The sequence below is a fragment of the Phlebotomus papatasi genome, chromosome 2 (assembly GCF_024763615.1).
Source record: "Phlebotomus papatasi isolate M1 chromosome 2, Ppap_2.1, whole genome shotgun sequence".
Lineage (NCBI taxonomy): Eukaryota > Metazoa > Arthropoda > Insecta > Diptera > Psychodidae > Phlebotomus > Phlebotomus papatasi.
In genome coordinates, this window is record NC_077223.1 from 24,754,277 (window position 1) to 24,765,916 (window position 11,640).

Consider the following 11,640-nt stretch of genomic DNA (forward strand, 5'->3'; position numbering starts at 1 on the left):
CCGAAAATATGCATAATCCCGGGACCCCTTGTAGTCAGAACGGGATTTCTCTCTTCAACTCTTCTAGACAGAAAAGTCGGAAAAGTCCTACCCTATGTGAACCATATTCCCCTTTCGAGGTTGAGACACTGAGCGACAATGGAAGCGTATTGCGAATCCCAGGATCAGGGAAATTTCTATTGCACCAGAAAAAAAAGAAAAATCTTCTAAAATATTTTCTTTTCGGAAAATGAGTATAATATATTTTAATTTATAATTCCACGACATATAAATAAATTTCTATGACCTTTAATTATTTCAAAAAGCAGACCCATTGCTTGAAAAAGATAGATTAATTCCCATTTACGGCCAAAAATGGATGGCGATTGTGGGCATGATGACCCCAGTGAGAATACTGGAGATGAGATTCACACTGTGATTGTCCAGAATACGAATCCCACTAATGTGACGGATCCCTTTGCCTGGAGTCTCTACAATCCGTCCCTTCTCGTCCTGCCCGGAGAACTGAAGAGTGGCTCCAATCAGAGAATCCAAAACTGAGCCAAGAAGCCCCGCGATGCCTCCAATGAGAATCAGAGGTAATTGGGACGGACTCCGGAGGAGAATAGCACGATCTACGGTGTAAATGTTGATGAGGAAGTACGTGAGACCAACTACCAGACCTCCCAGGAAACTCACGAAGAGTCCCACAAAGGTTACTCCTCCGTTTGTGCCTCGAGGCACTCGTTGGCGCGTCGTGATGAGGAAGGGATCTCCTCTGGCTAGAACACTGCCCAGCTCACTAGCCCATGTGTCTCCATTGCAGCACGCAAATGCACTCAGGGTCGCTATTCCCAGCCAACTGGAGCGATATAAGCGTCCAAAGTCAATTGGACGCTCTCCTGGACCACAATCAATGAGGTACAAGAGGGCCAATTGCAGGGCCATGCCCCCATTGCAGAGCACTTGGATCCAGTTCCTCTTTCCCTCACCGCCCTTAAAATCCTCCTCGATTTTGGCTTTCTGGGCTGCTCGGAATTTGGTGGCTTTGGATGATGAAAGGAAGAAGACCATGAGACATCCCAGGAAGGAATAATTTGCAACGGTAAGTACAATGGAGATAATAAAGCCAAGAATGGCCCCTGAGGCATTTACACCCTTCCTGCGATACCCATAGACAGCAAAGAAGACAGGCACAAAGACAGAAATTAGCCAGCGCGTCGGTGGGATCTCATTATCTGGAATGGGGCAATAAAATCTACATCAGTCCGGGACATACTTCCCCGCAGCATTTTTAAGGGTCTACCGTCGTATTCCGGATGACTGGTAAACTTGACGAATGCCAGATGACCTAGCCACATGAACATGGACAGAGGAATGGCTAGACTGCAGATGAAGATGGGCAGGAAAGTGTAAAAGTTCGAGTTTTTTGATTCCATGATTCCTGAAAAGTGAGGTTGGAGAGAATTATTGCGTATTAAATTGCACAATTACCTTACCTTTCAGCTTCACCTCCCAACTAAAGAGTACTGAGTGATCATTAAGATCGCTTGTGAACAATCCCAGTTAGTAGAATTGAAGAAAAACTTTATGTTTACAAGAAAAAGAGCTTCTAAAATTAAATGAAGTGCAAAAGACAAGTAAATGATGACTTAAGGTTCCAAAATTTCATGGAAATTCACTTCCATGAAATTTTTGTGAAATATTTGGAAATTTAAAAGAAACAGCCCTTGACCATCACTATTTTATATAAGGTCAAGTACCCTCACTCGACCGGGTTCCTCGACTCGACCGGGTTCCTAGACTCGACCGGTTGGTGGATCAATTTTTGATTTTGAATGTTTGATGGTCAATTTCGTCAATTTCTATGAATTTGTCTTGTCACTGGTTCGTATTATTCATGGACTGATTGACAAATTATGCCCAACACACAAATGTTTGTTTTGTAAACATGTTTTCAAAATTTTCTATGAGAGAGAGTGAGATAACTAAATCTAGATCTTACTCCCTCTCACAGGAAGCTCAGAAAACATGTTTACAAAACAAAAGTCATTGTGCGTTGGACATAAATGTTAGATCATACGCAAAATATTATAGCAAATATAAATAAATTGAATAAATAAATCACCGGTCGAGACAAGGAACCAGTCAAGCAAGGGCACTTAGCTTTATTCTTAAATACTAATTTTACAAGAATTTTATTTAAAAAAATTATAAACTAGGGTAATGTGGTACATTTTGGGAAACGGTGCACTTTGGAACCTAATCTGAGGTGTTTTGGAATGCATCATAAACACAGAGGTGTGCAAGAACCGTTGAAACCGATTAAGCGTCAAAATAAGTTTGTTCTGGTAGGGTTTTGGCCATTGGCGTACATTTTTCATTTGACGTTTATTCGGTTTCAACGGTTCTTGCACGCCTCTGATAAATACAAAAAATGGATTGATGGATTTACGACTGTGGGATAATAAGATGATTTTTGGGGTCGGATTTGCAGTCGGGCAAAGAAAAATGCAGGTGATGTTTTTTTCCTTCAAACGACGACGTTTCGATTTAATTTTAAATCTTCATCAGGCTCTGATAGTTTAATACAAATTACAATTAAAATGGAGACTAAAATGAGAGATTGATGACAATAAATAATTGATAGGATGGGGGTGCTCCAATAGGGATGCTCTTGAGTCATCTGGGAGACAGCGAGGAGACAACACCCTAGATTAAAGTTAAAGTGCTTGTAATTTTTCTGATTCTGTGGTGTCCTGATGCTTGTTGGCGTGGATTTCTTAAATATGCTGACATAGGTGTAAAAGTTTGCTCATGTGAGTTAGTTCTATCCCTATTGAAGCACCCCCATCCTATCAATTATTTATTATCATTAATCTCTCATTTTAGTCTCCATTTTAATTGTAATTTGTATTAAATTGTCAGGGCCTGATGAAGATATTAAATCGAAACGTCGTCGTTTCAAGCAAGAAAACATCACCTGCATTTTTCTTTGCCCGACTGCAAATCCGACCCCAAAAAACATCGCATCATAATTATATCGCTTAAAATCATATAAATATTTGTTTTTCCTTAATTTTTAAGTTTTATTTGAATTATTTATCTTTCTGCGTACCAAATATACATAAAACGATTTTATTTAGTAGAGTGTAAAATACGCGCGAAAATTGACAGGTACCATTCCACTCAGCAGTGTGGTCAATTTTGCCGATGTCAGCAGAAAAAGTGCTAAGTTTTTTCACTATCAGTGAATTGAAACGTAATTTTGATTAAAAAAAAAAGAAGTAAAGTTTGGACCTTGTAATCGAAGGTCAGTGATCAGCTTCAATGAAATTTGCAGGGGCATAACATTTCCTATGTTTCCCATATGTTTCTAGCGCGCCGAAAAAACTTTTGGGATTATTGGCTATTTACTGTCAGTGTAGAATGAATTGGCAAAAAAATATAAATGCAAAATAAAAGCCAACTTAATATTGAATAGGCAACCGAAAACCCCAAATTGGCAACCTACGTAGTTTTGGAGATATCTCGTGAAATGTGTACGAAAACAGGGAAAAATTTACACTAAAATCGGTCGCATTTTTCAGAGCTAATATCACCCCCCTGGAAACTTGTTTGATTTTTTAGTGAAAAAAGCAAATTTACATAAGTAAACAATCCAGTGCATTTTGGAATGTAAAAAATCTTTACAGTATTTCCTGTTTTTCTCGAAATTCCGATACCAAGGGAGCCTTCAAATGGCAAACCATATACTCACACTCAGGGTGATGTGGAGAAGGTTCTGAAAGCATTCAGGTGTGAGAAATGTCTAAGAGAAGCAGTGATGGAATTCAATGTGTCAAAAAGTACGATTTTCACTGGTAAGTGTCCAGTGAAATGCCAGACTGGACTCCCCAAAACTTACTCCTGCGGGGGAGAAGGAGCTGGTGCAATGCTTCTTAGATTGTTACAATCGGTGGAATCCAATAACCCAAGATCAAGTGTTGGATACCTTGTGTACGAATTCGTCTTCTTCCAAAATACCCATTTTCTTTGTTCTAAAATACCCACATCATTCCAAAATGTACCATTTTTACTTCTTTATTTTTTTTTGCTATTTTATATAAAAAAATGTACCTTTTTCAATAATTTTCGATAAGATTCTTATTTCTAATAAAATAAAGAATATAAATATTAATTTCAACAAAGAAAAAAATAATTTGGGAATTTACTAACGTGTTTGAAAGTTGAAAATGTTAAGATTCGGACCAAAATGTACCACATTACTCTACTCTTTTTTTAAAATCTTTTTCTACCCCTTTCATCAGTTACAGAACTCTCTGACAGTAGTAACATACTCCCAAGAAGCTCTTTTTTTAAATTCTTTTTGATTTATAAAAACAGAATAATTCAGAGAGAAAACCTTTTTTCCGGATCTTATCGTGTTATAAGCTATTGTGCTATAAACTGGAAAGTTTCCGAAAAGAGTCTTTCTAACATTTGTTTTAAGGGTTCTAAATATTTATGAAATTTTGCACTGAAATATTATAGAATAGTGTATTATAATCTATTGGAAATGCATTGAATTCCAAGATCCACTTTTGCGCCCAATTTTGTGGAAATGGTCTCTTTTAACTTAAGAGAATTTAAATACAGAATTAATTTCATTTTGAATTCACTAAAATTTCCATATAAATTATTAAGTTATCGAATTAAAAGACAAAAGCAGTTCATTTTCATTTTTTTATTCTTCCATTGTACTTGTCCTTAGGATCCTTTAAATGCTCTGTTTCTTCCCCTTAAAGACTTTTCTTTACAATATCTGGAAACTTTTCCCGTTGAGATGCAACAGTTAGAGAAATTTTGTGACGATCGAATGCCCTTGATGCCCTGAACATCTTATCAGTTCCATGGAGCCAGTCCAGAAGTCCAATAACACCGAAACAGTTGTTGAATTTGAGGTGATGAAAGTCATGTGCTTCTGGGCTGGGCAGCAGTGGGAAATGGTAATCTGAGTGGTCATTGAGAGTGGCCAAAATTGCAATGCTAAACCAAATCCAGGCTGTTGCAGGATGACTCCGCATCACGTAGAGACCCAGAAAAGGAGGCATTAAATTGCTAAATACATGCTCAATAGGATGGCAATACATAGCAGATATTGCTATGGGAGATGTCCATTCGTGGTGTTTCTTGTGAATGATTTTATACAGAAGACGATGATGCAGGAGCCTATGACTGTAGTAGAAACCTATCTCTTGCAACAGAAGACAAACTATAAGATCAAAGAGGATGCGAATAGGAGTTGGATAGAGTTCTACAGGACCCAGACTTCTCTCCCTCATCACTGTCCAGTTGAGGATGGCCATAGGGAGACCAATACCGAACTGATTGAACAGCACAGTTATCAAGAGTTTCCGAAGTTTTTCATCCTCAACTGGTTCATTTGTTCCTGGTTGAACTTTGTATTTCCGCAAGAAAGCCGGTTTTTCCGTAATGTCCATAAACAGGTAGAATCCACCAAAAGTCCAGTACAGAACAGTGGTCAATGTAAAGGGAACAATCACCCACAATGTGAAAGAATCTTTCCCTGAAAATAATAAATCACGAATTAATTAAACGTATGAACTCTACAATAAACAGCAATGGAACCTTAAGAGAAAATTAAACAAAAAGATTAAAAATTAAATACATATTTTCCCGAGTATTTTCCTGTTCCAAGATAAAATAAAAACTGAGTTTCGTATCAGTTATAAAGAATTTATTTAACTTAAATTTATGAATTAGTGACTGTTTTCAGAATAATTGAAATAATTTTGGAATACGATGTTGTTGTCAGTTTCAGGATCACCTGAAGAGTTTTCCTTCGATAATTATGACCCTGAGCGTTTTGATTCAGACCTGTGCTTATTAAAAGTCGTGTGGTATCGGAAATTTTGTGTTGATAGTTCTAATGGAAATTGTAGATTGACGTGCTGGTAACACTAATCCCGCTTATTCACGGTGTCATCATGAATATTTTTGCGCCAAAAAACATAATAGAAAGAAAAACTCTCATAAAAATAAATTGTCTTCTTTATATCTTTGTCGGAAGACGGATAGCTGTTCACTAAAGACCCTTTCACTTGAATCTTGCGGAAATACGAAGAAATTTAAAGAAAATATCAGTTCAAATGATAAGCTTCCTAAATCGCGCGCAATATTCAACTCGAGAGACGAGACACAAAACTCACTTGACAAACGTCTGACAGCGCTACGGTTGCAAAAAATCTCTGAAATGCGACAAAATATTTTCTTCTCTATTTTATCCTTATTAGCAGGTCTTGTATCTTCTCGTAACACGTACTTTAGAATTCCTTATTAATCAAAATAGTGTTGTACAAAAGGGTTTTTCTCAAACTTATCCTGAATTTTAAGACAGCTCAAAAGAATATGAGTCTTCCAGCTCAAAATTTCATCCCAATGTTTTTGTTGTAATATCGACAGTTATTCACAATTAACCCAAATAACTGTATTCAAATAAATTATTAAAAGGATTTTCTTGTGAAAATGACTTAACTCTAAGGAATTAAACAATTTTCACATTAAAAACCTCTCATTTTCTCTACGTGAATTTTCGCGGCATTTCGAAGAATCCCAACTGGCACCACCAAATTCACTTCGTCATTTATTTTAGCTCAGGCCTGGATTAAACCTCTATGTTCATCTGGGAACTCTTTAGTTTTAGTAATTATATTTTAATGGAAAGCTTTTTTTCATAATATTTTAGAATAAATTCTATTTTTTATTATAAAAGCTTGCGTTTAGTTAAAATGATTTTAAGAATTTTAACTATGATTCTTTACAATTACAATCTCCGACGTGAAATCCGACCAATTTACATCGAGTGCAAATTTTTGATTTAAACGTCTTGACATTCATAGATCACGAATATCATACGCGCGAAAAATCAATTTTCATGGACGTCCCGTTCGTCTCGTCCGTCCGTTTTAATATGGTGATCCCGGTGATCCGGAATGCAAAAATAGGGAATTACAAACTTACAGTACAACGAGGGCAATGAGGGAAGGGGAAGGGACTAGCTTTCTAAATTTCTTTAAAACAAGCAGCTAGAAATCCAGATCTATATACCACCAATTTTTTTTTCATATTTTCCCTAAGTTCCTTTATGTACAATTTCTTACCAATAATATTCAGCAATTTGAGCCAGAGGCTCTGAGTTAATTCTCCAGTTTCAGTCCAGTAAGAAATTACCTCCATTTCGCACAATTTTCCGCACAATACTGACCGAACTCGCGAAAAAGATTGTGTAGCAAGTGTTTGATAAAAGCATGAAACACTAGAAGATTATTATAGGCATCGCTAATGAATGAATGACAAAAAGTAGATAACATAAATCAGCTAAAAAATATTTAGAAGTACAGTAGAGTCTCGCTATATGCCATCGCTCTATAGTCCACAATTTATCGACCTTTTCTACTGATTTTAAGTTAGGTTATGTTTTTTAGTATGTGACATGCATAATTATTTTAATATTTTTGGCAAACTTTATTAAGTAGTTGTGATAATTGTGATCCACAATGAAGAGAGCAAGGACAAGTACCACAATCGCAAAGAAAGTGGGAGCCGTCGAGCAATTTCAATACTAAAAATCGTTGATAATTTTAAAAAATTACATGGACTATAGTGCGACCCAAGTGTCAAATTTGAAGCCAAATATGGACTATAGCGAGACTCTACTGTACAATATTCCATAATATGTAAAACATTATTTTTGTTTGTTTGTCTTGTTTATGCAAGCCATTGTGAGGAGACCTCGACCTCGAGGCAGACCTAGGACAAGGTGGCTGAATAAAATTCAGGATCTTGCGTGGGAGCGCCTCGGGATCGAACCCGAACATCCTCCTGAAGGATCGACAAGCGTGGGCTGCTAAATTGGATGTAATGGGCCCGCGACCCCAATAGGGATAGGCGGTTGAAAATGAATGAATGAATTATCTGCTAAGTATTTATTTCTATCCTCCTATCGTTTTGTTTACTTTCTTCGAAATTTGATTTTGTTATAAAATAATCACGAGGAATGGAATGACCCTTGAAATTTCGATAAGAAGTATAATTGTGATTGATAACGCATAAGATTAAGTGTATTAAAAGACTATTTGATATCGTTTGTACGCATTTCACATTCAGATCTATTTTGATCAGTATGAGACAATTTGTCTCCGATAAGTTTGTGAAATTCCTTTTATTTGAGTAATACCTCTAAAATTTCATTTCGCGATAATTTCACCAAAATTTCAGTTACCATTTTGGTCTATTTGAAATCAAAAGAGTTTTGGAAGAACTGGAAGTTGGAAGGCTGGAATGTTTTGGAAAGTGGAAGAATGGTTTCCAATGGAAATATTGGAAAGCCACGTATTTGACAGCTGTTGCAGTTCCCAAATAAAAATTTTAGCTCTTATTTATTAACAATTTTAATGCATTTTGGAGGAAAATAGATTAATATTGTGAGTGTCATATTGTTAAGGAACACATGGAGGATCAAATTGTTTAATGTTTGCTAAAATTAGGTTTGTGGTTTTTGCAGAAAATTCAGTGAAAAGTTGGGAGGAATTTAGGCCAAAGTGGCTCGTAAAAGCGAAGGGATGCGACGATCGCAGGGCTACAATTACCAACCGGTACCCCAGAGTGCCCCCTCAAGCAGCCACGATGCCCTCGAGGAGGAGAACGAACGGATGGCTGAGGAATTGAAGGGGAAAATCGGCGCCCTGAAGACATTAACAATAGACATTGGGAATGAGGTTAAATACCAGGATAGGCTCCTGGCCGGGATGGATGATGACATGGAATCCACAGCGGGTGTCCTCAAGAACACAATGGGTCGGGTATTGCGACTCGGGAAAGGAGGGCACAGAAATTACATGTGCTACATGTTCCTCTTTGTCCTGGCCATTCTCCTGCTACTCTACGTTGTCCTGAAACTCAGATGAATACCACCGAAGTGGCTCCTGGTGAAAAGTATTCCAAAAATGTTTCCTAATTTTGTTTTTTGGTGTATTTGATTTTTTTTGTGAATAATTTTGGGGCAAAAATAAATATTTTCTTTAAATCGTGATTTTCTGGTGATCTATGGCAGTTTTTAGCTAATTTAGAGGAATAGAGAGGAAGCAATTGGTCAGATATTGATTGATTTGTTGGTGATTCAGTAAATAATTGTCTCTATACGTTGTTTTTAATGATTCATCTAGTTTCCGGAAAGCGATCTTAGGCCTAAGAATTGCGTATAGAAAGGTCGGAGGCGTTTTTGTAGGAGCCTCATCAGATTATCTGACCATTTATCCATCACAGATATTGACGAGTTAATGCAACTCCCTTTCCGCTTTTAATTAACAACATTGACGGATTTATCGGATGATTGAGAAGCTCCCAGGAAGACTATAAAAGAACCCCGGGCGGCCTTTTGGCTTGTATTTTGTATTTTTCTGCGCGATGGCGCAGTTGGGATTAATTATTTTCGCCCTGTGCTTGGGTGCTAGTGTTGCAGTGGATTTTGGAGGACGTCCCCTGCCGCAGTCTGACGAAGACGGTCAGCCAGGATGTCGCACTCGCCGAGAATTTGGACGGTTCTGGCGCAATCATGAGGATCCCACGAGGTATTGGGAGTGCGTGGCTTGGGCACAAGGAGCAGAATCCCGAAATTGCCCTCCATTCACGCAATTCCAGGAAGAGTGGCAAACTTGTGTTCCTGAACATTTGTGGCAGTGGTCTCCACCCCTTTCGCCACCCAGTCGACCCACGGATACTGTGAATCCCTGTGAACCCCTCGATTTACCCACTCCCTGTCCTCCTGGACAAACCACGACCCCTTGTCCTCCTTGTCCACCTGAAGGGGAGACAACAACTCTCTGTCCTCCATGCCCAGATGTGCCTCCAGAGGAGCCACCGCCAGGAGAACCGCAGTGCGTAGGACCTCCTCCAATCACCGGAGGACTCTCCTGTAACGTACCAGCGTGCACAATCGACGAGTTCAATCGCAATGTGCTATTTCCCAGCCTCACTCCAACCCAGTTCTATCAGTGCGCTGGTGTAGGCTTCCCCGTGGTTATGCCTTGCTCTCCCGGAACATGTTTCCAATTTGAGCAGCAGGTCTGTGTCCACCCAAGTAACTGGACCAACACCTGTTCATCTGCAATTTTCTAGGATCAGCGGGAAAGACCAGAAATAATACCGGAAGCTTCTGGATAACTCCAGACAAACATAATCATTTTAATAAAGGTTTTGGTAAATAAATTTATTGTTTAAATCTGTTTACGTTATTGTAGTTATACCATCCGATATAAAGGCATGATGCGCTGACTTAAAAAAAAAAATTCATAAAGTTTCCAAAAATAAAAATGTTAAGGAAAAACCAATTCTTTAAGAAATTATCTTATCAGCAAATGTGCCAGGTAAATTTGGATATCAATCTTCTGGTCAAGATTGCAGAAACTGATAAATTACCATGGGACAATAATTTGTAATACGATTTATTATTAATTGTGGGTAATTATAGTAGGATAAGTGTGCCATATTCCGGCCAGCTTGCAATTTCGGCCACATTTTTTGTTCTTCGAATATCCATGAATTTTTAGCTAGAGAATATACAATGCAAAAAATAACAAAAAATGTCGTTTCGACGAGCACGAAAATCTGAAAAACACATTGAAAGACTTGAAAGAATTCCGGGAGGGCACGGAATTATGAGAATGAAGGTGGCCGAAATAGGGCCCCAATGTTATGTCTACATTTTTATTCCCTTTGAAAATGATTAAGAATGAATTTAGAGAAAATAAAGACGATAAACTGTCTACAAGGTTCCAAGAAACACTCCTTATTTAAAAGTAACAAAAAATTCAATTTCTATTAAAAATATTACATTTCAAACTTGAGACTTTGTCGGTTGCATGCAACTATGCCGAAATTTGGCACACTTACCCTATAGGACATTAAAGAATTTACTCAATTTTTCTCTACTCTTTTACATAATTGCTTTAAAATATTTTTGCTTATCTTTGTGTTACTTTTGAACGCGCTTTGGGAAAGAATCTAAGCGGAGACCTTTGCGGTATTCAATACTTACCGTCGTTGCGGGTGACTGCACTTTTTTTCGCTGTTTTTCAACTTTACCCTCTAACTAAAAGTTGAAAGTAAAAGTGAAAGGAGGGGGGTAATGGTTAAAATTATTTGTATTCAGTTGTTAATGAATGGATTTTATTCCATTGGCATTAATTTAATAAAATTTTAGTAGGGGAAAGTGTCAATGCTTTGCACGGTCCCAAGCTTTATAATGACTAATTTTTTCCTATGTTTTTCAATATATATGACTCATCGTACCCAAATTTAAAAAACTAGGGGAAAGTGTCCTGTTTTTTTAAAAATATATTGCGGAGTCATATTTATTCAAAAACATAGGAGAAAAATTAGTCACTATAAAGCTTGGGAACGTGTAAAGCATGGGCACTTTCCCCTATGTTAAAAAAATCAAGAAAAAAGGCTTGCATTTGAGATAAGGTGCGGTGACTGCACTTTTTAATAATACTAAAAAATCAACAATTTCTGATGATAAACGACAATAAAGATCTTCACATCTAAGGGTAAGATGCACGAGATCTACATGCTGACGTGGTCACCATCTTAATTTGC

The 11,640-nt window shown here is 37.5% G+C and overlaps 4 protein-coding genes across 5 annotated transcripts; 2 read left to right on the top strand and 2 right to left on the bottom strand.

Annotated features, from left to right (window-relative positions):
- Positions 1-214: 214 nt before the first annotated feature.
- On the bottom strand, positions 215-1,649 carry LOC129803243 (transmembrane protein 19). Its single transcript, XM_055849693.1, has 3 exons — positions 1,479-1,649; positions 1,286-1,423; positions 215-1,217 (listed from the first exon to the last, which is right to left on the bottom strand). The coding sequence occupies exons 2-3, from the start codon at positions 1,416-1,418 to the stop codon at positions 343-345; spliced, it is 1,008 nt and encodes a 335-aa protein (XP_055705668.1). The 5' UTR covers positions 1,419-1,423; positions 1,479-1,649; the 3' UTR covers positions 215-342.
- A 3,041-nt stretch (positions 1,650-4,690) lies between these two features.
- Positions 4,691-7,237, bottom strand: LOC129803249 (fatty acid hydroxylase domain-containing protein 2-like). The gene is made up of 2 exons (XM_055849698.1): positions 7,143-7,237; positions 4,691-5,548 (listed from the first exon to the last, which is right to left on the bottom strand). The coding sequence occupies exons 1-2, from the start codon at positions 7,216-7,218 to the stop codon at positions 4,761-4,763; spliced, it is 864 nt and encodes a 287-aa protein (XP_055705673.1). The 5' UTR covers positions 7,219-7,237; the 3' UTR covers positions 4,691-4,760.
- Positions 7,238-8,347: 1,110 nt separating this feature from the next.
- On the top strand, positions 8,348-9,073 carry LOC129803287 (BET1 homolog). Of its 2 annotated transcripts, none has more exons than XM_055849737.1 (2): positions 8,348-8,465; positions 8,529-9,073. In XM_055849737.1, the coding sequence occupies exon 2, from the start codon at positions 8,604-8,606 to the stop codon at positions 8,946-8,948; it is 345 nt and encodes a 114-aa protein (XP_055705712.1). In that variant the 5' UTR covers positions 8,348-8,465; positions 8,529-8,603; the 3' UTR covers positions 8,949-9,073. The 2 variants fall into 2 exon arrangements, with proteins under 2 accessions (XP_055705712.1, XP_055705711.1); XM_055849736.1 differs by having other exon boundaries at positions 8,546-9,073.
- A 282-nt stretch (positions 9,074-9,355) lies between these two features.
- On the top strand, positions 9,356-10,248 carry LOC129803261 (peritrophin-55-like). Its single transcript, XM_055849710.1, has one exon. It carries the CDS (start codon positions 9,448-9,450, stop codon positions 10,156-10,158), a length of 711 nt encoding a protein of 236 aa, XP_055705685.1. The 5' UTR covers positions 9,356-9,447; the 3' UTR covers positions 10,159-10,248.
- Positions 10,249-11,640: the final 1,392 nt, after the last annotated feature.